Source organism: Hermetia illucens, chromosome 2 (assembly GCF_905115235.1).
Source record: "Hermetia illucens chromosome 2, iHerIll2.2.curated.20191125, whole genome shotgun sequence".
NCBI classification, from domain to species: domain Eukaryota; kingdom Metazoa; phylum Arthropoda; class Insecta; order Diptera; family Stratiomyidae; genus Hermetia; species Hermetia illucens.
The window spans coordinates 67,842,318-67,869,343 of NC_051850.1; the positions used below are offsets into that span (position 1 = coordinate 67,842,318).

Consider the following 27,026-nt stretch of genomic DNA (forward strand, 5'->3'; position numbering starts at 1 on the left):
TCTATGTAGCCAGTTTTCGGTCTACTCTAGTTTTTTTAATGATACTAGGATTTTTAATAAACTTCCCATTTTTTGTGCTCTATATTATATATTATTACAAAATTTTATAATTTAAGAAAAATATTAATATTAAGCTGTCGCTAACTTTATTTTAGCAGTTTTCGGAATGTTACCAGATTTTAGTTTGGAGATTTTGAAGAATGGGCCCTTGATATAAGCGTGCCCTTAACATCCCTCTGTCCAGACCTTTCCTTGCAAATAACGTCAGAACTATTGTAATATCTGCTTAGAAGGATAATAGTCGAAATCTTTCATTTGACACCTCACAGTTGTTTGTAAAAAGTTTTTACATCCCTTCAATAAAAAGTAGAGAATCTCCTAAACTGTTTGCAAATCCATCATAGTGAATATCCTGTCGCTCAAGGTCACTGAGTCGTCTGAGCTAGAATCCTGAGCTTACGAATGGTTTACACACCACTAAATTAGCTCAGATATATCATAGTAGTCAGTAATTTCCCTATATGATCGCAAAAATATATTGGGCGCATGAGTCAAACACTCGGTGAAAAATAGGGAATACACGACACAAAGTGTGAAGAAATTTTAGTTCACTTTGAAAAATGAGGATATGGTATCTCTTTTTCCCAGCGAACAGTCTGCAGTACAAAGACGGAATCCTAGGAAAACGGATTGGACAAAGTTCAGTGAACTTCTTGGCAATAAAATACAGTTCCCTTGGCGACTAAGGACCCCTTTGGCGGTGGAAAATGATTTAGAAAATCTGAACTGCACGCTTTTAGAGTGCTATGAGGAGGCTAGTCCTATTTCCCGGGGTCAAAGCGGTAAAACGATTCCTTGGTGGAACCGGGACTGGATTCAGTACATACCCTCCTGGAAGTACACCACCCGGGAGAACGGGTGAGAGAAGTGGCAGGGGGAGACGGTTCTTGCAACCCCTTCAACACGCAAGTGCTGCAAGGGGAACTGGAACACTGCGAAAGCACTAGTTACCAATGAAAAGGTGAGAGTTGCCATACTGTCCTTTGAATATTTCAAAGCACCTGGGATGGATGGCATCTATCCGGCTATGCTAAAGGAGGGTATGGAGCACTTAGAGCAACCTCTACGAAATATTTATCGAGGATGTCTTGCTCTGGGCTATGTGCCTTCCTCTTGGCAAAAGGTTAAGGTAGTCTTCATACTGAAACTTAGGAAAGATGACTATCCTAATCGAAAGAACTTCAGACAGATCAGCTTGACTTCATTCTTACTGAAAGGTTTGGAGAGACCGGTGGAGCGTCACATTCGTGGAAACGCACTTAGGTCGCACCCACTTAATGAAAATCAACATGCTTACCAGTCTGAAAAGTCCTGTGAGTCTGCTCTTCATTCTTTGGTCACAAAGATAGAGGATGCAACTTTGAATGGTGAGTACGCGAGGGGAGCGTTCGTGGACATTGAAGGGGCTTTTGACTGTGCGCCTTTTCAGAAACTTTGTGATGCCGCCAGAGCGCATGGTGTTGATGACACTTTAATAAGTGGATCCATGCTATGCTAACGCAGAGATTGCTGTGCGCTGAGGTAGGTGTCGATCGCTATCTGACTGCAGAAGAAACGAAGGGCTGTGGAATACGCTGATCGACGAAATACTATGCGAACTGCAAAATTTGCCAATATACGCGTCCAGTTTATGGTGATGACGTAGCTGTGCTTGCTGTTGTTCGGGATCTTGTAACGTTGTGTAGGAATATACAACGTGCCTTTGATTTGATAGACAGTTGGTGCCTTAGACATGGTCTAAGTCAGTTAATCCAAATAAAACCACAATGGTGTTATTCACAAAAAGGAGAAAACTGGATGGACTTTGCCTCCCTGAGATGAGGGGTACTACTCTTTAACTCTCAGAAGAAGTGAAATATTTGGAAGTCACTCTAAAACACTTCTTTGGAACAAACATGTAGGGGTAAAGATGAAAGGAGCTCTCACAGTGTATGGGTTGTGCAGACGGACGTTTCCCTCGACATGGGGACTGAGGCCTCATGTGGTAATGTGGATATACGTTACCATCATTAGGCCGATGTTCGTATATGCATCCGTAGTGTGGTGGGTTAAAGTGAGACAAAAAGTTTTTCACCGTAAACTAGCCGCACCGCAAAGAACTGTGTGTATGGGTATCACTGGTGACATCCGGCGCAGCTCTGAATGCACTACTCAATTTGCAGCCCCTGGATATATTTATTCAAAGCACTGCAATGAGAGTGTCCAGATAGCTGTGGTTAGAGCACAAGACTGTCATACGGAAGGTCGCGGTTCAAATCTCACTGGTGGCAGTAGGATTTTGTATCGTAATTTGACGCCGGACACCAGTCGACTCAGCTGTGAATGAGTACCTGAGTCAAATCGGGGTAATAATCTCGGGCGAGCGCAATGCTGACCACATTGCCTCCTATAGTATACTGTAGTGTACCGTTACTGTCTTGAATGAAGTGGTCTAACACACTTCAAGGCCCTGATCCAATATGGATTGTTGCGCCAACGATTTTTATTGTTATTACTGCAATGAGAGCAGCTCATAGACTAATTCGATTAGATTTATGAGGAAACAACGGATGTGGGGGCACGAGGCATTGGAAGAGTTACTCGGACGACTGAATCCAGTTCTTACAATGCTTTCCGATTCTCGTGATCCCATACATCTGTTTGGTAGAATATATGATGTTACCCTGAAGCAGAGGAAAATGAAATCTCGGATGCTTTAGCGAAAGAGGGGTCAATCTCCCCTAGACCGGGACCGGAACCAACAATTGGAGTACCAGTAGCATCGGCTAAGTTTGATTTCAAAAACTGGGAACAAGCTTCCCACAATGACAGGTGGCAGAGCCTATATGCTGCTCGACACACCAAACTTTTCCTGCCAGAACCGAACATGCGTACCGCAAAGTTTATTCTGTCGAAAAGTAGGAGGACTTTCAGGTGTATTGTGGGCATTCCAACAGGCCATAACTCACTAGGGCATATGTTCAGAATAGGAATTACTCAAGATGATACCTCCTGTAATGAGGAAGTGGAATCGACGGAGCATTTCCTATGTGAATGCTCCGCCTATGGACGCATCAGGCATCAGATCTTTGATGCCGGTGTTCTCCAGTTGCGAGGGGTAGCATCGCATCCACTAACAGAACTCCTGTGATACGTTAACGAATCTGGAATATGCCGTTAGACGAGGGTGGCGAGTACAATGGGCCAACACGGCCTGAGTGCTCAGAAACTGTAGCTTCTCCCTCACCACATACACACGTGGTTCGAATGGCTGCAGCTCCTAATGCATTGGATTTGATCAAACACACCTGTAGTGCTCTTCCCAAGCATGGGTGCTTGGACTTAGGCTTTGCTTATTAGTCCGCTGACCTCAAAGAGAAAAGTGAATTAGAGCAAAAAAGGGACTATCCACAAAGTAGGTGCTACTAAAATCTGATTTCAACATGGCAATAGTCTTTTGGATTGATCAGCCCTACTTCCTAACTTAAACTCCATATAGGAAATATCTGGACCGTTTAAGCTTAAAGATATCAAAAATTGTTAATATAAGCGAACTAAAGAAAAGTATCAAAGAATTAAACGGCAAGCACCATATTAAACAACCTAATTCCAAGTTTACCAACAATATTATTTCAAATTAGAAGACATGTATAATATAAAACAGAGCAAAAAAGATGTTTCCTGCGTTAGCGTAGGTAGGCAATGTTTCAGAACAAACCCAATCATAAATTTTGTCTACTCATTCCAAGAAAAATGGAAAGATGTATGTAAAAGATATATTTTCACAACGCTGTATGATGAACTTTATTTCCTACCTCTCTTGTTCTTCTATTTATTTTTTTTTTATTTTCTGAAATTTTCAACCTTTTCTTGTGTCTTTAAGTAAGTTTTCCTTTTTGATTTCTTTAAGGAAATGCAAGTTGCCTATATATAGTACACATGTATATGGATGATATATAATTTTGCACTCACAGCAAAAAGTAATATGTTTCAACCACTGGTGAATTGTGTTCCTGTTATAATTTAATTAAATGGAAACAAAGAATGTGAAAATTCCATATTACAAAAAATATCTCATAAGGAACCCCCAGGATATCCCGATTCTAACAGCTGCGAGTTCACCTTTAAAAAACACTTTACTTCGTGCACCACCGTGTAGCCCATGGAAATAGATACAAGGCATATGACATCATATTCATACGAATCTCTCTCTGAATGCAGAAAACGAGTAAAGGTAGGGCACCAACAACACCATTAGTAACATGGCAAATTCAGATGGATATCTTTCACGTCAACTTGCCGTTAGATGAGGGAGCTCAAGTTACATTCGTGCGGTAGTTAATTTTCTCTCGAAAGAAAATGATGCGAAAAAGATGAATCTACCCAAGCTAACGCCATGGCAAATCATGTGTACAAACAAGTAGATTGCCCCCCGAGTGCCTGCCGGAGCGTAATATCTATTGCACATACACATGAACGCGTAAAGTACGTAAAGTATTAATGCTAATGTCGATTTTGTTGACAAGCATGCTTGCAGCCTGCTTACTTAAAGGGTTTGAACACAAGATTTCATGTCACCTTAGTTAGCATAGCGTGAAGTGCTATCTATGATATGTACATCTAGACGAGCAAAATGTCATTAAAGAAGATCAAGCACGTATTAATCAATAATAACACATTCTAGACATTGTCTGTCTTTATCGCCACTTCTGGATTCAGCCCACTTCATTCAATACATATGCAAACAAGAGCCAAGGGAAGGTGATAAAAATAACAACGCCTTATGTACTCTATGTATAATTACTCACCACTTAATTAAATTTAATCGCCGGTCAATATACATAGTCTTTTCCATCCAAGTTTTATTGATAGTTAGGGAAGTTATTCCAAAGTGCACACGAATATACATTATATACAACTGTTGTCTCTTAGCCATAAGTTAATGCCATATCCTTATGGTTGAGTGGAATACTGTAGTCATTGCAAGCAGTAACATGAACCGTTCCTTCGACCGTTATACATACACCCTCAAATAAATTTATTTGACTTTTTTACTCATAAGAAAACATAATTTACTTGGGAGGTTTAGTACACACTGCCTTTCATAAGTGAAAATCCCCTACTGCAACTGGTATAGGAGAAGAGGTTCTTCGTTCACAACTCTACGTCCCTTTTTGTATCCATTATATATGGAAATAGATTATATATGGGAATAGATAGGCTCAACTACTTTGACTTTACCAGTTTATTCTAGCGAGAAGTTCAATGTGGAACCAACTGGAATAGCTCAAGCAACCCTCCATGGGCAGCCTTATGAATATATTTAGAAACAAGACATAGGATGGATTTAATCAAAGGAAAGTATTAAAGTGTATCAAAATGGTCTTACTGAACTTCTACACTAAATTTAGTTTGTTAGAAAATTCCTTTCTTCGATGTAAACGCTTGAATGAGCTACAAGTTGGGGCGCTTAAAATCGTTTAATGCTTTCTTAGTATTAACATCGTTACCTCGAGACTATGATAAGGTTGTAAATTGATTCGTAATTCTATTAAAATAGTGGAAGATATACGTATAACACAGACAACGAGTAAAAGGTTTTCTTTCGGACTAAAATATTCTTGACAGCTTACATCTGGTAGTCAAAAAGGTAATAATTTCACGCCAGTGAAGCTGAGCTGCTATTTTCGGACAAAAAAATCTAATTCTCAACTGTTCATATTTAATCATGGAAAATAATTTAGCGGCCTTTCTTCAATTTGTGATTGTGATTGTACTATTTTTGCATATTTTTTAACCTCCTGGTACACTATTTTCTGACAAACCCTTAGTATTTGTATATATAAAGACCAAATCATAGTTGGTTAGTACTTATGGAATCAGCTTTGACCCCACTTGTAAAGAGGTGGAGTGGGGGCAGAATGCACACTTAATTCAAGATCCTATTTTCAAAAAGTACCCAACCGAAATAGTGATACCTCTAAACACAATTTTGCCTGTAAGTTACGTCTGAATAGTCCGCATTTGACCGGCGGCCATTACGTGGATGGAATGCAATTGTCTGTCAGTTCTGACTTTTCTGGCGACGGTTGATCGAACGAAACATATTTCAGCCAACAGGTTAGATATTTTTGTTTAGGCTATGAGCGAAGATTTCATGCTTATTTAAGCTATGATCGAGAATTTTCATGGGCATCTTTATCACTAATGAACGTTTTTGGTAAATGCTCACACACAAAAATTTCTCAAATTCTCATCTCAAGTCCTTCCACGTTCAGAGTTGACCTAATAATGTTGCCGCTTGCCGTTACGTAGATGGTGTATTCAGTTTAACTGTTGGGCGTGTACATTACGAGCTATTCCGGTGTAAATGAAGTACGTGAAATATAGCACCTAGGCCTCAAATTATTCGACATTCCGACATCTGCTTTAAGAAAGTTAATAATATTATAGAACTTTATTTTATAAACTGATTGGAAAATCAGTCATCTTTGCTATAATGTAGGCCCTAATATGGAAATATTGCTGGAAATCCTAAAAGTATTAATGAAGTTGTAGTAGATCAAAGTTATCCCCTAAGACATCATATGTAGAATGTCATAATCACATTAAAGTAAATAGTGTGGCATAGTTAATGTGTATATTTCATGAGCTATACACAAATGAAACTGTCATGTACCCCTAACATTCTTACATGAGAAATCTGCGAAACCTGCTACACCTAAATATCGCATTTTCTACAGGTCCCCTTTTTGCTTTTGAGGTTATGGTTTCAAAAGAAACTAGAATAAAACTCGGTATTGCGCGCTGATTTTTGGTTTTTCGACTACTCCCATTGTGAAAGCACTCGTAAGTTCAAATGTATCACTCGTAAGTTAAATGCTTTATATATCTCCCTCAACCCACACGGCCGGAAGTTGTGTACGTTATGAGCGTGCTTAGTCAATGGAAAAACAACTACAAAATGGGACACTGTTAGCGATGAAGCAAGTCCTAAGAAACTGGGAGTGGAAACCACTAGGTCCTAGGTTTCATAGGACAGAGAAAAGATTTATGGAAACCCAGACGCAGATTAGAGAACTGCAAAACGGATAGACAGAATGTACACTAAAGCAAGTATCTTCCTAATCGAAGCAGCCTCCTCCTATGAATTTTAAACTATTGTTCTGCCCTCGACTAAGATCGATGGAATGAAATGAAATTCATCGACGCGGCTAAGGGAACCATTTTTCTGTTCCACGTTCAGGGAGACTTCCGGTTCTAGCAATTTAATCGAGTATTTATCCATAATGACTTTCTCGCAAGAAACAATGGTAGATCGTAACAATAGCGAGCTGCTAGAATTTTTCTAATGGGAGTGATTATTTCAGCTATTCAGTCGCATCACATTTGCCTATACTTACTTTCTCAAATCTCTCCCTGTGTCCTGACACGTGAATTCAAAAGCAAACGATCGGGAATATGTGAACATTGCCTCTGCTATCCCTATATACCAGCACTGTCGGCTTTTGACAATGTTTTTCATGTCACTTCAAAGCACACTCCTCCCCATCTGTCCTGCGACGCCAATAATCGGCTATTCTGGGTTAGAGGCCTCCACTACATGACATGACTTCGTTCATCTAGGTACTCTCACCTGATAAAATTTCGAACGAATAACTTAGTCAGCGTATAGGCCTTGGGCGTGTTGATGAGAAGGCGGAAGTGGCTTTCTGGCTTACCCATGCAATGAATCCCAGTATTCGAAGATGATCGAAGAGTGTATCGCCCCAGAGACATATGACGCGGAACGATAGAGAGAGTGTGCAAGCTTCTCGGTAAATCCTGGAGTCGGCTGAAACATCTTTCAACAAACCATGAACCATATCGCGAAGGCGTGCTTGATGTGCTATACCCCATTCAGGGATAACTAGCAACCATGTATAAAACTGCTGGGTAGTATTAAAGGGATATTTCATTACTTGTAGTACGTTGGAAGAATGCCAAAGAACATAACAAAAAATTTTGCATATCCTAATAATTTTGCTAAAATATACTGAAACTTCTCCTACATCTCCGAATGCAAACGAATTTTAAATCTTAATCCTTACTGTAGTGGCTTTCTAGGTTTTAAATCAAGTATAAAGTGTTACTTTTCAAATAACTTTACACAATTGCTATTGCTGCAATGTGTAGTTTACGCGCTACTTATGACATATCAGAACAAACTAGATTCAGAGCAGGCTGGTCTGGTTGATAAAGGAACATGCATTTGGAAGAAAAAGGGAAATATCCTGAATACTTGCAGAAGCAATCGCGAAATTCTCCCCGTAAATCCGAGAGATTTTAAAAACAACTTTTAATGCCTTTCGATTGAAACTATCAAAGGGGTGAATTACGGTAGCCTTTTATCAACGATAGTGCCTTAATCATGTGACAAAGACTGAGTGCGTTTAAACGTAACAGGATTATGAATGCAGAAGCGGTGGAAAGATATTACTTCTCTTTTAGATTTTCCAACTGAACATTATGATTGGCATTTCTACGTCGGTTGATCTATTTCTCAAATCATGTACAGAGTCGTCTCCTTCATCCCACCAACAACGTTTCAACCAGAATCAACGAGTAAATAAACACCAAACTATGCAACCTCATTTTCATATCCAACTGCAATTAATCGTAGTGACACCACTCGCATCCAACCGGCATAACCAATGCTTTACAATATTGTGTATTTTGCGTGCAAATCTTTGCGACTTGTGCGTGATAGTATATTCCGATCTAAATAGTTCACTTTAACTTTCGTTACAGTTGCTCTGGAATCGAATTGAATAAACAATGTGAGCGGCCTGCTAAATATTTACATCTTCAAAATTAGGACATTCAGATCTGGGGGATACTTCCACTAAGAACGTTTTTCGCTATTCATCTAGATTCAGCTGGGTTTCGGGTGAAACAACTACAGTGCAAAATGCACCTGTCCATAATAGTTTTAATTATCGCTCTTGGTAAGTTGAAACTTAAGTTATTTATGAGAGACGTGGCCTACATTAATATTTATTCAATTACTCGTTGTAGCTGTTGGCGGAGTATATTCGAATCATGTTCGGACTAAACGAATGTACGGATTGTGCCCGCCTAATTTTTACAGAATCGGCTCCCTCTGCTACTTCATTTCACGCGAAAAGCTCAACTGGCTCGACGCGCATTTCGAGTGCAAGGACAAGAACAGCAAGCTGGCGGAACCGGGAAAAATCACAGACAGACAACTGAGAAAGTATCTGATTGCTGCAGATGAAAGTGAGTGCATTCCGACGACCACTCTAATCAGTAGCAGAAGTCTGCTGCATCACTCTGTTTTCAGCTCAGGTTGAACGAGCATTTCACTGAATGCATTTGATTTCAGATCGAGATGAGATTTGGATTGGCGGGTCGTACGAGTGGAACAAAAACAAGTGGGTCTGGGGTTACAGTGGGAATGACATGAAATATCAATCATTTAGCCAAATGGATCCTCGGTAATTATAAAACGAACAAGTTATTCAGATTTCTTTTCAGTTTCTTTTCTAAACGGTAGCTGATATTACTGTATAAGGTCACTAATTAGGAGATACATTTCAAAGCATCTGGAGCTTTTCTCGAATTAGCATACATTGAAGATAATCTCAGTGACCTCTTCTCAACAATATTCGAGCATGTGAATTAGAAATACATGTATGAGTAAATGGAGAACTTGAGCAAGGCCCGGATATTTCGAGAAATTAACATTATTTCCCAAGTAGAAAACGCTTACAAGCAATAATTCGGAACGAAGCTCTTATATTCTTCTGACTAAATTCCTTCCTCTGTTTGCATTTATCCCAAACTGACGCAAAACCTAAAGAGCTCAACATGAAAATGATTAAAGTGAATCTTTCAGCTTGAAATGAATCTTCAGGTTAATAGAACAATCTCATAAAATATACATGAACATTCCGCTATTTCACCCGAATTTCAAAAGATATGCAAACTTTCTGTTACTTTGAGATAATTTCGTCTTTTTCTTCTTTTCCTATTGGAAAGAATAAAAGAAAACAACCTACACTTTACTTAGAAATGGAATTTAATTATTCAAGGCTTCTATCGGTTTAGGAAAGTTCCGAAGACGACGACGGGAATCAATTTTGTTTTGTGATATATCTTACGCACGCTCTTTTGCCATTCCTATCAGATAAAATATTTATACCGATGCAAACTTTTCCAGACTATCTTTCGTTTTATAAATACAGAGAAGCGACCTAACGTTGCTTGATTGGCTCTGGGAGGAAGATACACGAGAATGTATGCCTTTGATATCAAAATTGCCTTTACATTTGCATTTGTGTATTATATTTACAAAGGTAGCTAAAGGAACAGATTCAGCAAAATGGTTCAGAAGTCCTCATGAAATTGCTCTCGGTTCGTAAGATTTGGCCCTGAATACAGCTTGGTATCTGCGTTTGTTACTCTTGTAACAATGCAGTGACAGACTACTATTATCCTATGCAATAGTGATAGACTGTTATGAGACTATTATAATTCCTTGAAGAAGATATAATTAAATAAATAAAATGAAACAATGATACAATCAGTCAATGTCACACCGATATTACCAGTTCAATACTGAATAACCTTAACATCCAAATACATAAGGTTAAACACCCTTATCTATATCGATATAGATGTATATAGGCATCCCGACAAAATTTTTAATCACATAAAATTATTGGTTTTGTTTGCCTGTTCATTAAAATGCAAATGACATAAAACAACACATTCAGCTATAAATGGCCGACTTAATCCATCTTAATCTATATAATTCTGTAGGCATATTGAGTAGGTGATTTGAATAACCTTTAGTCAGAATTTTACTAATGAGGGACTTTCATCGAATTAAAAAAATCGCAGGAATCTGCTATATATGTCGATCCTTGCTTTTTTAAGCGTAGGACAATGTATTCAAAAGTTGACGCTCATGACACTTATTATTTGGCTTATATGATGACAATGTAATAATAGCACAAGCTTGACAAGCTATACAACTGTCCCCTAAATTCACTTCAAAAATATTTCAAGTATAAAATATTCAATATGCTAATATCCAATTTGACTAGATTTGATTCGTTTGACAAATGATAAGGGATGGTGAAATGAGATAAGAGAAGCGCAATTGTCCCATATTTAAGGGCCTTGCCTAAAACAAAACCCCCAATAAAATGGATTCATTGTCTGTCTGTCAAACGCACTTTAATCGAAAACCATTCTATAAACACGCAGTTTGGTGGCGATATTGGAACTGTGAATTCCAAAGCATGCAATGAATGACGCTAATTTACGTTGAATTCTCATAAGGAAATGTCAAAATTGTTCTCACCGAATACAGCCATATGGGGTATTAAATGAAAAGTCTTTCCAAGCAAGTCTTATTTCAGGTAGATGAAGAGGACTGGGAGGAAGTCAAAAAGTGTACACTTAAATCAAAGCCACATTTTCATAAACGAACCATTTGCTCAAATAAAATTAATAGTATTATGTTACTATATTTTAGAAATGCACTGGAGACTTTAATTTCTTTCAAAAAGCACGATATTGAAAAGTTTGATGCGAATCTCACTATTTTAAATGTATTTATAGTAGGTCGAAGTCGCTTCTTTCGCGTAAGCTTATTGCGTCGAACGTCGGCATAAAATTTCAACAAATTCACATTCTTCAATATTTTTGTTTAAATATCTGTACACACGTTTCAAATTGCAAGTTGATTCAGTTTAGTGCAAAGGGATATTTGTTGCTTTCAAATCTACCGCCATTCAGCCAGCCAATCATTCTATTGAAGCTACACCTCTTTCATATTATTTGTGAGGATATGCTCCCCATCCCATCGGAAGGAACGTTCGCCAGAAACATGGTGATTTTAGAAAGTCTTCTTTGCTGGATTTAGCAAGGGAATTTGAAGTGACTTTGAGCTCCAATTCGTTCATTTTGACTGTAACTGCTATCGCTACATGAAAACAGCATTATTCATTAGCAGCACTGCACCGCTTCTTTTTTTCTGGTTTTATATAATATTTATCTAATTGTTGAAACAAATTGCATTGAAGTTTCTTGAACTAATAATGTCAAATGACTTTTTGCTTATGGCTCACACCTTAGCTTCAATTCGGTAGATAGTACCCAGATGTAGATTGGAATACTATCAAACTATCGATATTTTTTGAAAATACAATAGGCGATTTTCAGTCTCTCACTTCGCAACTCCATTCATAGTCAGTTGATAAAAAACACTATACGAAATTTTTTAATAAATGTTGAGTTTGATATGGAAAATTCTGAATTTGAAATAATGCATTATAAACTTGGCTCTTCTGAAATTCTGAAGCTGATCTGGAAATTTGCATGGTAATTCCTTCACGGAGCATATGGAACAACAATGTCTCCTTTTTATAGCATATTAGTTTGTTCATTTAAAGAGACTTTCGTTCAATTGGGTTACTTCATCCGTCCAAAAGGGAAAAGCTCGTAAAGTAGAGAGATTATTAAGGAACTCCAAAAAATAATATTTGAAGACCTTAACTTACGCAACTACTGGAAGTCAAATGTTTTTGGCATTACATTTTTGTTATAATATATATGATTTTAAATCTCTTTATTTATGATAATCAAAATGTGTATATAATACTACTTGTAACTTGTAGAACATGATACATGAACATAAAGATTTTAATTTTTATGAGGTATGCAATGAATCATTGCATAGCAAACCAACTAATATAATTTTCTCTCTTTGGTACATTACTCATGAGCATTTGTTGCAGGAGCAGCCAGGATTTACAATATCATTGTGCCGTGCTTAATCCCGACCTTAAGTACAGGTAAGTGGCATGTCATTGTCCTATCCGTTTCTAAGTAGTTTTAGTTAGGCATATACATTCGGTGAGCATTACAAAAAACGCACTCAGAAAAGCTATCAAAGTTTGAGTGGAATCTAAGAGCATTTAATTAGAATCTTACCATGCTTTTGATTAACGAACCAAGATTACTGAGTGCAGTCACTGTTAGTGAGAAAAATATGAAACTATAACCAAATTCATGAAAAAAATACACGCCTCATAATGATTAAATGAAATGAAGCTTAAAAGTTGGATGGGAAATTAGCAACCCTGACCACAATAGAATAAAATATTGTAATCGAAATTATTATCATCGTGACATCAAATAGCACCGCCACGATCTTATGTTATAAAAAATGATATATGTAGTTGTATAACAAAGCTCATTAGTTTCGGAGTCAAAGGTTCCAATTTGATGAGGCTGGCGGAACTTTTTAACGAACCAAAACATTACAAATGACCGAAGATTACATTACATCTGATAATACGAGAGAGATGGTAAAAAGTGTAATAAATGTCTTCTTATCTACACTTGTGAATAACAACCTTCCGTAGATACTACTGCGAATTCTACCTTTCACCAATAGCGTCTATCAGTTGCTTGCCTTCCGTTACTAGTGTTCTGATATTTCCATTATGTACAATATTTTAAGTGCATGATTTTGCTCAATCAAAATAGTTGCTTTAGTTGGGTAATAGCAATAAAGGGAAGCAGAAAATTAAATATGTAAAAAATCAGTGGATGCCGATAGTTTTTAATAAAAAATACGAAATTCCCAATCTTAAATTTAGTTAAAGTAATGATTAAAACATAGTATATCCTTTTACGCTACTCCAACTATTGATATAAATGTGGTTGCATGTTCTCTTTCAAGAAATATATATTCCAATTAGTAACTAGACCACAATTCAATTACAGATGGTCAGCACGACCTTGCGTGGATACGCATCGATTCATTTGTCAACACAAAATGCCAAAAGTCACCGCTAGAAACCGTGCAAAGGTATACAATCGCTGGAATGAGACATATCCACATCAAATGGCGAATGAAGTGATATTGGAAGTGGTTGATGATGGACGCTTGCCAAGGTAAATTTTAACTACATGATTCCTTCCATTATTTTTATATATAATCAATAGGACGTTGATAGCAATAGTCTTCTAATATTTTATTATTTCTTATTTTCTTCCCCTTCCAACTACTTTCCGCTTTCCTTGCCTTACCAATCTTTTGTAAAAACATTTTAATTTATAACTTAACTATCCTCTTATAATTATATAATATATATACATATATATATCACGACTACTTAAATTTCAAACTCAAAAACAATTAAATGTACAAATTGTATAAATCTTTCATTAATGACAAATTTGTATAATAATCCGAACAAACAAAAAGAATAAAGCAGCGATTGATAACATATAAAAATGTAACGTATGAAGTCACTTGCAAACTTCGCCCGTTGTAAGTAAATTCCATTTTATCAAAATTCTAAATCTAAATTTGTTTGAATATCGTAAAAAGTACTCTTTTTCGAAAATAACAAAGGCATTTTGTAAAGAATGTTTGAATAAACCTCACATTTTCAAATGGCACTTTTAGTTTTAAAATAAAGATATCCGTTAAACTCCGAATTTTTAATAAAGTGAAGAAATTGGAATAGATAAGATTTTTTTAGAATAGGGGGAATTTTTGATTTTTGATTTAAGTGTTATTTTGGAACCTCGCAAGAGGTTCATTCAGTTTCTGTTATTATGTATCTAATCTTAATGAATTAAACAACATATATATACTCTAATGCTTCTTAGCCAATATGAAAATATGGACTTAAAAAGTAACATCAAAATAAGCACACTATAAAGGCAGTTAATGAAATGAAAATCATATAATTTGCTTTGGGCGGTATCATTCTTTAGATGGTATACAGTGTTCGCCGAAACAATCACTATTTTTAGTTATAGATATCACCACAATGTTACGTACGATAGCTGCGGATTACTTTCCAAGAAGCGCATGTCCGGAACCTACTCAAATAATATTGATAAACTAATCTGAAAACTGTTTATATTTTATTAGAAGGAGATTTATATCGAATCTACATAAGCCAACCAAATCAACAAGCAGTTTTCTTCCTCCATTCAAGGAAACTTTGATTTTAGCCTGATTATTTTTATTTTATTAGTTATAAAGTGCTGGGAGAAGATGCATTATACATTTCAAGAGCTCTCTTAAATAGATAGATCGTCAAATCAAAGAAATATTATGGATTTTGCATCCAAAATGGGAACTTTGAACCGGTTACGTTTTGAGTTTTGCAATTGTCAAAAGAAACTGAGCCCAAGAGCTTGTCTATATCTCGAGTTAAAGGAACATGACCGCTATGGCAGGTAGAGCCTATGAATAAAATAAAACTAATTCCGGGGAGAAGATTTAATATAATTTGATTGAATTTATTGAATTTTCTCGTAGTTTTCATGGGCTGCCCCCGATCTTGTACCCCCATTCGGCAGTTTTAACAATGCTTGACTGGAATTTAAAATTTGACTAGATTTAACACGTCACTATCACACCAATTTTTTCTAGTAAGCCCACTCATAAACAACTTTATTTATTTTCCTAATCTTTGTGATCTCCTCTTACACGTTATCAAAGTTCTTCTTCCTCTAAAGTGCTATGGGCTGATTTCAGTCCTTGGTCTCCCGAAGGATTCATCTCCTTTCGTTACGGTCGTACGACTGTGTCCTCCAATTTCAAAAGTCCACTGAACTCTTAACTAATCTTGTCAATCAGATTCCTCCGTTTGTTACTGGTTGTTATTCACCAGAACACCCGTTATCTGAAGGCGTTTCATAGTTTACGTCTGGCTCCCGTGACACAGGACAGACCAAATTATCTTTTATATATCACCGATTTCGATTTCTTGTGCACTTTTTTGTTTTTCACTACAGAAAACACGAGATAATAGACTTTATTCGCAACCATAAATGGGATACTTCTAACTACAAAGCGAGGTTTCACAACTTTAGCGTCACCTGATCGCCTTATTTAAGTCTAGAATCTATTCAAAACCTTCACTCCAATGAACTTTATATTTCATCTAGATTGATGATTGATTCATTGTTATTCTAATGAATCTATCTAATTATTTCCAATTATTCCAGGTCGATCCTGGCCCGTCATCGTTTTCTGATATTTGTCAATCATGATCTCGGTATAAGATTCTAACGACTTTTTTAAACAATTTCATACGCTTAGTGTTCTGATAATTAAATCCAAAATGGCATGACAACCATTCTGTAGTCCCACGATGTGAAGACTTGTTTCCAACTTTCGAGTCCAAATCACAATTTTGAGTTTAAATCTGTTTCTAGTGGTTCAACTTATAACTCGTACATTAAATGGCCGCTTTATGTCTTTGAAGAAGCGAACGCATTTTTTGTAGGTTCTTGCTATATCGACAGGTTACATATAAGCGACCTTTTCCTTTTTAGAGTTTTGTGTAAAACAAAACCTTATTAAAATCGGTTGACTGTCTGCCTGTCACACGCACTTTTCTCAGAAACGACTGTACCGATTGACACGAAATTTGGTGGGAAGGTGGGAACGCATATAGTGAGTTACACCGTGCTCTCTGGAATTTAAGAGGAGATCTGCATACTCGCAAAAGGAGGGTGTTGACTTTTTTCCTCGAAATATGGTCATGTGGGTTATCAAATGAAAGGCCTTGATCAATAATTTTCCCGGTCTCATTTCTGACATTAAATGCAAAAATGGGGAGAACGGAGCTTACCCAACCGAAAAATCGGCAAAAAATCACGAAAATTCTACTATACAATGCCTAGGCTTCGAAATATCCTTCATATCAATATCTGTTCAAATAAAGTTAATAATGGTATATTACTATCGTATCATTTTTAATAATTAAATGTAAACCCCCTTTCATTTATTCTAGAATCATAAAATATAGGTTACATTATTTCTAGGATGAACTTAAGGGAGGTTTTGTGATAATTTAAAAAAACAGTAATCATTAACTTTATTTAAACGGATATCTGAATGAGTTGTATTTTTAAGTCTGACTTTTATGTAGATGCAACATTATGATCCCATTTTTTGTCGAGTTTAGGAGAGGGCTATACACGACAGAAAATGGCGTTATATGTAAAGGGACTCACAAACTACACCTTCTCATCCAACTTCGTAACAAGTGGTTCAACTGTCTCTGAATAACACCCTAGAGTTTTGCGCTTCATTTCCCCGGAAACTTTTCCGAAGGTTCCGAAGGCAATATTAAAGATTGAAATATCGTTATCTGCTAATTCCAACATTTTTGGCGAACACTAAGTATACCATACATAATATGCTTTAATAAACAATCAATTTTTTGTTGAGTCAAATCGTTTCCTGTATAAGTCGCATACTAGCATCAAATAGTACTAAGTAGAAATAATTAGTGGCACCATTGAATGAACTTCCAATTTACCTCAATGAATTTTTAACTGTCTATTTCACAAATAGTAAGCGCTTTACAAGGGTCCTCCAATAAAACTTTGAAACCAGGTCTAAATTCTTTTCGCAATAAATCTAACTAGCTGCGTTAAACTAGGAACATGTTCTGTGATTTTTGCATTGGAATATTGGAAGTAGACTTTAAACATAAAATGAATAAAAGTCGGTAGAACCTTGCGTTTCCATAGTATATAATACCTGGAGTGTTACTTCCTTCGTTTATAAGAGCGGATCCCCCGAAAAAATGGTATTTAAGGCTTAAAGATTTTTTCTTAAAAAATCCACTATGACTATCCTGTCACATAAGTAGATTGATTTAGGTTATCACGTATATGAAAAGAATCGAAGTAGTCGGTCAGCCTTCAAATTAAATTTCTGCACAACTTCAAGTGGCAGAGTGAAAATTGGCAACTAATAGGCAGAATCTGGGGAATTGGTAAGTTCGATTCGTCACTGATGTTCATATGCACAAGTAGTGGAGTCCTTAATTGAAAATAAAACTCACAAAGTTTAAAAAAGCATGTTAAGTTTTTGGAAAATACTTTTAATTATGTTGATATGTTTGGTGTACGTTTTTTTTTCTTTTAAATACTTAAGACATACGTATTTCCTGTAAAAGTTATTAAAAGAAACAACAATCCATTGAAATCGACTGGATTTTTGGTTGAAGTTTTGCAACATAGCTCAAATATAAGTCAAAGCCCTTTTCCGACATCTGAACATCTTATACAAAGCAGTCTTAGTTAATTGTCCACTTTATTTATAAAAATATTCGACCCGATACTATTTGCAAAGGAACGGCTTAACTATATTATATTTGAGTTTGTGTACTATTTCATAAATGTTTGAATTGTGTTTAGAAACGTCATAAATGTATCTAATTACTAGTTTAAATAAAGATGTATCATTTTTTAAAGTTCCAAAGAAGGTGCACAGGAGGAAAGACATAGATGAGCGTATGGACCATCAACATTTATCTTCTATTTTATTTGTAATTTTAACCAAATAATCACTATCAGTCTACCGCTTGCTTTGCTTCTAAATTACGAGTAGCATGTCGGGCAATCATCAACATTTCATTATAAAACCCTATGGGAAATAGATCCAATATGTCTCCGAATACAATATGTAAATAATGGTTCTTCGAGAATCCATCCCTAAAGACTTTTGTTTTTTGTGTTACTCCAACGAATACAAAACCTTTAGAACTACAAGTGCCATGAATAAAGTTAACCAATTAAAAAACACATTTCAAATGTAGATATAATACGTCAAACTCGCTTCAGTATATTAGTTTAACACCAACAGCACACATTTACCATTCTTGTAGATTACGTAAAAGTGCATTAAAAAGTAGAGAATTTAATTGAAACTACTAACATTATTGTAAACGAGCAATGACAAACGTTCTAGTTTTGAAATCTTCAAACGAAGCAACAGTGAGGCAGTGAAAACGAAATATAGAATCTATTAGATAGATCGATATGCAATAGAAGACAGCCCGGAACTAAATTTATTGCGTTCTGGACTCAGTCCCAGTTCACTTTCATGGAAAAACTGACAAAATTGCATGATTGATTTACTTGTACTGAGAACAATCATTTTGGTAAAATAGAGCATGCGGAAAGCATTGGCATTTTAGGATGGAGCTTGTTTACTTAACTATTTGAGTATGCATGGGTGAAGGCAACAACAACCATTCAAATAGTTACAGCTCGTTATTATTACAGATATAAAGGATTGATATAAAAAAATACCGTCCAAATTTTATTTACAAAGTCGGGCTTTTCTATGAAAGTGAAATCTTTTATCTTCACAATGATCACCAAATTTAGCTTTTTACTATTTCACAATAATTTAAAGTTGGGCTATTAAAACTCATTAGACGCTACCTCACTTCTGCCCTGGGACATGTGAGGGAACGTCTGATGAGTTGCCTCTGCCCTCGTACGAAACAGCAGCCGTCTTCGTTCCTCTTTTACTTTAATTTTTTTGGGAACTCAGCTCCAAACAAAGCATTGCAACGATTGTTCTTTTGTGGGTAGCTTTCCAAGCAACCATTTAGTAACTCGGCAAGATGAAGTTCTTTGTAAGTTAGTTTAATAAAGTTAACTCATTCTAAAAGCTTTCCAAGGAAGGAAGGCATCGACTCCACTATCCAGTCTACGCATCGTCCCCCTGAGGCACAACTTCGACTTCGGATCATGTATGATGTTTTCATAATTTTCTTGCCTGCGTATCCTTGTTTTTTAAACTTACACACTTAACTCAACTTACACACAAAAATCAGAATTACTTCAAAAAATTTCCTTTCAAAAGAGCAACTGACGTCGCCCTTTCTGTACATATACCAACGTTATATTAAAATATCTTCATTAGAACACGCATCTAGGCAAACCTAAGTATTCAGATGTAAGTGTTTAAATTAAAATATTAAATCAAGACGGTAGAACGGAATTTTAAAGAAAGAAATGTTCCACAGATATCAATTTTTTCCATTATTTTAAAAAGGTTTAAAGCATTCTTTAAACCAATAAAAAACACTGTGTTAACCCTAAAATAATATTCTTTTTTATTTAAATAATGAAAATAAACGAGAATATATAGAGTTAAAAAATGATCATCGTCTTCATTCTTCTACAAACCCAAAATTAATAAGTGTTATCTGCTCAATTCCTTGAGCGGCAACCATACAGTTTTCGTTATTGCTTTGGTTTTCCAATTTTAATTTTAGTTAAACAATTACCATGTCATACGGAGGGAATTCGCAAATAGTATTCACAACTGATCTTTTTTAGAAAATGAAAGTATGAAAAACAGTATGAGTTCAGAGTATCTAGTATAGAGAATGACACCCAATTCTCTGTTAATGACCTCAGTGGCCGGGATATTTATTCTAATTTGACTCAATCAATTGATGCCCGAAATACAACCTACAAAAATAACCCATGTGCAACCAGCGGTATTTGAACTGCTGTCAGAATGGGACAGCTATAACCACTTTAGAGGAATCCCAAAATATTTGTTTTCATTTACGTTTTTTCTTTGATTCGAGGCAGAAAATCTCCCCACCGAATAACTCTCTCAGCCAAACATTTCCTCAATGCTTCAATTTGTATATATAGCTAAAAATATGCATAATTATTATATATACTGCATAAATATATTCTAAGCTTACAATACCTACTTCATTCTGTCCAAAAGTTCTAACTATACCTAAGTCCTCTGATCAAAGTATTATGCAAATTAGGAATTACCATCGTTTCAAATCCTACACAATATGTACATATGGTAGTATAATAAGTTAACCATTTAAGTTACTTGCAGATTGTTTGAGCAATAACTGTATACACAAACTTATCTTGATATCCTTGCAAAAATTGGTGATCATTAAGTGAATTTATATAACTTTGTTCGTTTACATAGATTTTACTAACCGAACAAGAAGAAAAATGTTAAATTGAACTCATATATTTTAGTTCACATGAACATCGTAGCCCACTGTTGTAACACATCATTTCAAGCAACTAATGACGATTTCTAATGATACATTTATTTACCATTTAAGGAATCATCGAAGACGGAAACCTTCCATTCAAACTTCTACAACGGAATCAAACATTTTACCCACCTCGGATACAAGCCAACCCCTCAACGATGTCCCACCTACTGAGGCAGGAAAACCTGGCCAGAAACGATCGCAGTGGCCTGCTCAAATTACTGGTCAGAACAATGAAACTATTGAAAAGCCTCGGCGTAGAACAGATTTTGATAAAATAGCACAGCGAAAGCGTCAGAAGGAACTAAGACGACGAAAGCGTATCCAGCAGAAGAGGAGACAGGAAGCATTGGAGGCGAAGAGATTACGAAAAGAGAAGGAAGCTGCGAAAAACCGAACCTACGATGCTCAACATTTCCCCCCACCTGTAACAGAAATTCTTATGTTCCCCGATATCGGAAGTGATTCCGTTCCTTCGACTTCTACTCAACGAATCAATTTGAATGTTGAAGATAGAAAGGAATATTTCCCATTTGTTGAAAAGGAAGACGAAAAAGAGCCTGAAAAACCAACTGAAAAATTAACTGAAAAGCCAACTGAAAAACCAACTGAAAAGCCAACTGAAAAACCAACAGAAACCACAACATCCACTACACCTGCTCCAGTCGCTTTAGAAGAAGAATATATCAAACCAATTGGCACGAAACGTGATTCAGTTCAAGATAAACAAGGCGATAACCTTCCGAAAGTTCCAACAGCGAATGAACCTCCCGAAAAATTTGACGAATACCTTAACAAACTAGAACAACAAAAAATCGAAGAGCAGAACCGTATTGTAGAAGAGCAAAGGAAACGTGAAAACTTGAAGAAATTACGAGAGAAGGAAATTGAACGTCTGAAGAAGCTTGATGAGGAACAGAAGAAGGTAGAAAAGGAATTAGCTGAAGATTTAAAACGGCAAGAAGAAGAAGCCCTCAAAATCAAAGAAGAGGAAGAACGTATTCGCATAGAAAAGGCTAAAAAGGAGGAAGCAGAAAAGCAGCGATCACTTGAAAAGCAGGCAGCTCGGATGGAAGCCCTTCGTAAATATAAGGAAAAGCTTCGAAAGCAGAAAGAGGAAAAACTCCGCCAGGCACTTTCCAGCCAAAGCACAGAGAACACATCGAAAAACGAAAACGACACGGGACCATCCGCTTCACCAAATACTTCAAATATTACAGAAGAGGAGAAAAAATTACGTCTGCAAAAACTTCGTGATCGAATTGAAAAACTGACACCTGAACAACGGCAACGATTCCATGAACTACGAATGCAACGGAAAAAACAAAAACTAAAGAGATCGCACATTACTAACAAACGATCTGTACTCATTCCATAGAGCGGGTAACGAGTCAAATTGTCCACCTCAATCCTTCATTTATCACTCGCCAAACATTATTGAATAGCTACTAATCTATTGACTCCTTCGTATTAAGTATATTTATGCATCTACTTTAGACCTCACAGTTCCAGCAAATCATTGCATTGAGCACGCCTGCCCAAGCAGTATCGTTCACACAAAAAACAAATTCACACGCAAAAAGGATGTATGCAGAAACCAAGTATATGCGAATATTTTTTAAGAAATTTTTGAACTTGAAAAGAATGCGCAAAACTGTTTTGTATTTTGTATATAAAATATTTTGGATTTCCAAGCTTTTAAGGAAATGCTTCATACTTTCGGCATTTGTAAAAAATTACTAAAAATTATAGAAAAAATTAAGGAAAGATGGAGACAGACCAGAAATCTGTTTACACCAACAACTACTTAACTGAGATTGTAACGCCCTTCATAAATTTCGTTACTTTAAGGAATATATTTAAAGCGACACTTATGAAATTTAATGTCCATGCTAAGAGCAATAAAAACATGATATCACCTGTTTTTGTTAAAAATTCAAATTAGGAATCTGGAAAACTCGTAGAATTTATTGTAAAAATTCATAATGCAAGTTTGCAGAAAGAGAAACACAAAAAAAAATGGAAAAGAATATTACGTTATTTTTATATTTGTTAAAATATGTCTTACTCTTAATATAGTGCTTTAAAATTAACAATTGTACGCGTATGCGACCGGAAGATTATGAACGCATATTGTGCAAATTGAGAAAATTGTTAAAATTTGTATAATAAAGAACCATAAAACCGGTTTGATTATTGTTTATTGCACCACGTTGACCTCTTTTCAATTGCAGGACACCAATGGCTTTATCAAACATTATTATTTCAAACAAAATACGATTCATAAGTACATGAAACCGCGCTACCTCGGGTTATATGATTACATTTTCTTGTTTTGGGACAACTTAGTAAATGTTTATTGAAAAGAGGTTAGCAGCGTGGGTGGGGCCCTTCTAATTTTTTTTAAGCCGTTTGTTTAAGAGTGCCTTTTTTGGCAATGTTTTGCGCGATAACTTGATAACGTTTCATCCGATATCAGAATTGTTCGCTAGTATATCTATACGATATACTAGTCGCTGCATGCAGGATTTTTCGAAAAATGAACTTATAAAAAAATGGCAGCGATTTTACCAAAACGTTTATTTTTATTAGATGTAAAAATTTCCATCTTTTTATTTAAATATAATATTTTTTAAAAGAATTGAAAATCCTTCATTCAGCGACTAGCGATTATGTTAATAAGTGGTAAAAATTTGGCGTTGATTGGATTAGTAGTTTTTTAGTTATCGTCTCTACAATGTCCGGAAACGTACTTTTACAAAAGCAGTGAGGTAATCCGTTATAAATAGGTATAACTTCGGACCTAATGATCCAATCGTGATGAAATTTGATGAGAATATTTTTGAGATAATGTTCTTAAAGAATATGCAATCAAAAACTTTTCGACATCCGCGGTCATAACAACTGTATATAACACCTTAAGGGGAGGTTTGATGGTTAAAAATCGCAATCTACTTTATAAATGCGTTTTTCTCCAAACGGCTACCACCATAGCCCAAAATCTACCCAACGAAATTCTTTGAAATTTTCGGGACTTATTCAGAACATATTTCTACGGTCCGCAAACTAGGATAGTTGGAATTCATTCGATAGTTTTTTTTATTCATTAATGAAGCCTTGAAAAAACACCCAAAAAAGTTTAAAAAGGCACCAAATAATCAATAATCCTGGTTTGCGGACTGTGGTTAAGCCCGCACGTTAAAATGTTGTTCAAATTTTTTCTTCGAGATGATCACAGCGCCCTCCAGTGTGGCAGCAGAAACACAACTTTGTTGGAGATGGGTGTATAAGTTGCTCTGCCCTTCTTACGGGATTACCCCCTTAAGAAGGGCGAAACCAATATATCGCCTACGCTTATCTACTTCGCGAAAGAATCGGATGAGAGCTGCGTAAAAGACCTGGCCCGGTGCAGTGCTACACCTGCCAAAAATTTGGTCAAACAAAAACATACTACATTCAACCCAGTGTTTGTATTATTTGTTGAGATCTGTACCCAATAGCTAATTGTAAGAAAAGTAAAGAGGACGCTAATGCTAAAAACTGTAGCAATTGTAGTGGACCGCACAAGACTAAATACAAAGGTTCCCTAGTTTATGCTGAAATTAAGCAAAAATCGCAACCGAAACAACGAATTCAACGCACCGAGAAAAATACCACTCCAACCAGCACGTCTGGGATTGAAGGCTCTAAAGACCTGTTAGCTCGGCAAAGTCCAAACGCTAGCGTTTTGAAATCCGCATATCTAAGCCAAGCCCCCCCCCCACCCACAATCTGGAAAGGCTTCTTTTAAACTGGCTCAAACGATGAACCCAGATTTTGTGGGTCCTGCTAGAAACAAATGGACCAGCCCAAAGTATGTTACTGAAATGCAAACGGCGTCAGCCAATATAAAGACATAATGCTCAAATCTGGAACGCACCTCACTCACAAAGACAGTTTTCAAACTAATGGTTATTGCTTCTATGACCCTACGCATCCGGAAGGCAAAGCCCATTGCGGTACCAGTTTTGGGTCATGCCAGTCCGAGACAATAGACTTGGCATCATTTCATCTGGACAGCCCACTTATTGGCCAGCAGGTTAATGAGAAACTGCAGACCTGATTGACTTTGGTGTTACTAAACACATGAGACCGGAGCTGATAACGAACGAGCCGTGCTATGATCTGCTTTCATACCACTCACCCATTATGACTCTTGCGAGCGAACCTCCTATAACAAGCAATACAAGCAGGAAACTAACAATCAATTCTGCGAATTGGTTGAATTTCCCTAAGTAGTACAGCGTAAGTATATAAGCGCTCACCTACAAATCAATACTCCCGTGAAAAACATCTACAAATCAATACTCCCTTGAAATCCAACAATCCATTTTCCAAGAAATAGTACACCGCATAGCATACTATACTTAGTCCAAGTAAAGCACAAGTTGAGAAGAGACCAGAGCACATTACGAGAAAAATATTGAGGGATCTTCCGGGGATCGCAATTACTTACGTAACACACATATTCAACTGAACGTCTCAATTTGACTTTCTAGAGAAGCATGGTAGGATCGAACAAATTTACAAGACCGTCTCTGGGATAAGGAATACATTGGAGGATAGACAGCATTCTTCAGACCACTGAATATGTGGACGTGATGCAAGCCTTCGACAAAATGTGACACGAAAGTCTGACTTTTAAAATAAAGAAGCTGCTTCTAGTACAGTTTCGTGGAATTTTGGAATATTTACTCTTGGAGTGCAAATTCAGGGTGAAATACAAAAGCTTCACCTCTCGCGAGTCCAACATCCAAGCTGGAGTCCTTCAAGGCAGTATACTTGGACTAGCGCTCTACCTCATCTATACCTCGGATCTGCCAACTAATCCTAACCTGATAGCCTCAGCGTTTGCAGATAATACTGCCATCCACACCAATCCTCAGGTTGTATCAATAAACTTACAAATACGATCTGAGTGTAATTATGCGGTGTTTCCAGCGATTAATATTTGAAATAATAAAAAAACTTGTTTTTTTCTTTTTCGCTGGTAAAGATATATTTATTTTTGCAAATTCCGATATTTCGGGAGCCACTTGTTCCCTTCATCAGTGCTAACAATATATCTACACCAGCGAAAAAGAGAAAACAAGTTTTTTTATTATTTCAAATTACAAATACGAAATGAAAAGTGGCGTAAGAAAAACCAAGTGTTGTCACGTCACTTTCACTCTGAACCGATAAAACTGCGCTAAGGTCACAATCAATGGTGAGGCAACAGAATGAGGTAAAGTATCTCAGTTTTTTCCTGGGCAGACTATTAACATGGAGAAAACATTGAGACGAAGGGAACTATTGGCATCTGAATAGAAATTCTTAACTAGGATCGAGTACAAAACCCCTCTCTATAAACCCATTATAATGCCAATAAGAACTTATGAAATTCAACTGTGGGGTTGAGCGTACACATCTAAAATCGAGTTGCAACAGAGAGTCCAGTCAAAAATACTAAGGATAATCACCGATGTATCTTGGTAGGAGAGAAATGAAAACATCCACAGAGACCTTAAAATTGCGACAATAAGAGAAGAGTTTCATTGCAAGTGACGAGGTATAAAGGAAGGTTAGATTTCCATCCCAGCTCCTTAGCCAGAAGACTGCTACAATAGCTTAATGTTACTCGATGTAGATAAAAGACAAACAAAGCCAAGTGTATGTAGACATCCTATATTCTCTTTTTTTTAATAATGTATTCTGTAGCACTGACGAGGAATACATTCGAAGCTTGGCTTTAACATTTGAACACTTATTGTTAATTTCTATTTTAGGAAGATTCAATAAAATAAATATGTCGTTTAAAAAAAAAAATAATAAGTAATGTACATAGTAGAATAGAAACGAGTCGGAATACCGGAAGCTGGTACTTCGGGTATAAAGGTTTTGTTTTCATCTTTGTGAGAAACTTTCTACGCACATTTTTGCATTCGTATTGGCAAAGACCCGAAATATTCCTTCATATTTTTCTTATACGTACATATTACAGACGTAAATATGTATTATGCTCACCCTAAACAAACAAACATACCCTGTTACCGAATACTATACTTATAC

At 36.4% G+C, this 27,026-nt stretch overlaps 2 protein-coding genes across 7 annotated transcripts in view; one reads left to right on the plus strand and one right to left on the minus strand.

Moving 5' to 3' along the window:
• The window catches only part of LOC119650301 (trichohyalin), a 96,031-nt gene extending 72,907 nt beyond the window's left edge, over window positions 1-23,124 (plus strand). Inside the window, exons 2-8 of one of the 3 annotated variants that reach the window (XM_038052940.1) lie at window positions 8,830-9,026; window positions 9,097-9,318; window positions 9,425-9,536; window positions 12,855-12,905; window positions 13,843-14,013; window positions 14,327-14,392; window positions 21,006-23,124. In XM_038052940.1, coding sequence (XP_037908868.1) covers window positions 8,990-9,026; window positions 9,097-9,318; window positions 9,425-9,536; window positions 12,855-12,905; window positions 13,843-14,013; window positions 14,327-14,392; window positions 21,006-22,314 — 1,968 coding nt within the window. In that variant the 5' untranslated portion in view covers window positions 8,830-8,989 and the 3' untranslated portion in view covers window positions 22,315-23,124. Of the gene's footprint in view, window positions 1-8,829; window positions 9,027-9,096; window positions 9,319-9,424; window positions 9,537-12,848; window positions 12,906-13,842; window positions 14,014-14,326; window positions 14,393-21,005 lie in introns of all 3 variants that reach the window. The other 2 variants (XM_038052939.1, XM_038052941.1) reach the window with 2 other exon arrangements.
• LOC119650302 (HIV Tat-specific factor 1 homolog) overlaps window positions 1-27,026 on the minus strand; it is a 471,609-nt gene that overhangs the window by 392,754 nt on the left and 51,829 nt on the right. The gene's annotated exons all lie outside the window — the stretch shown is intronic.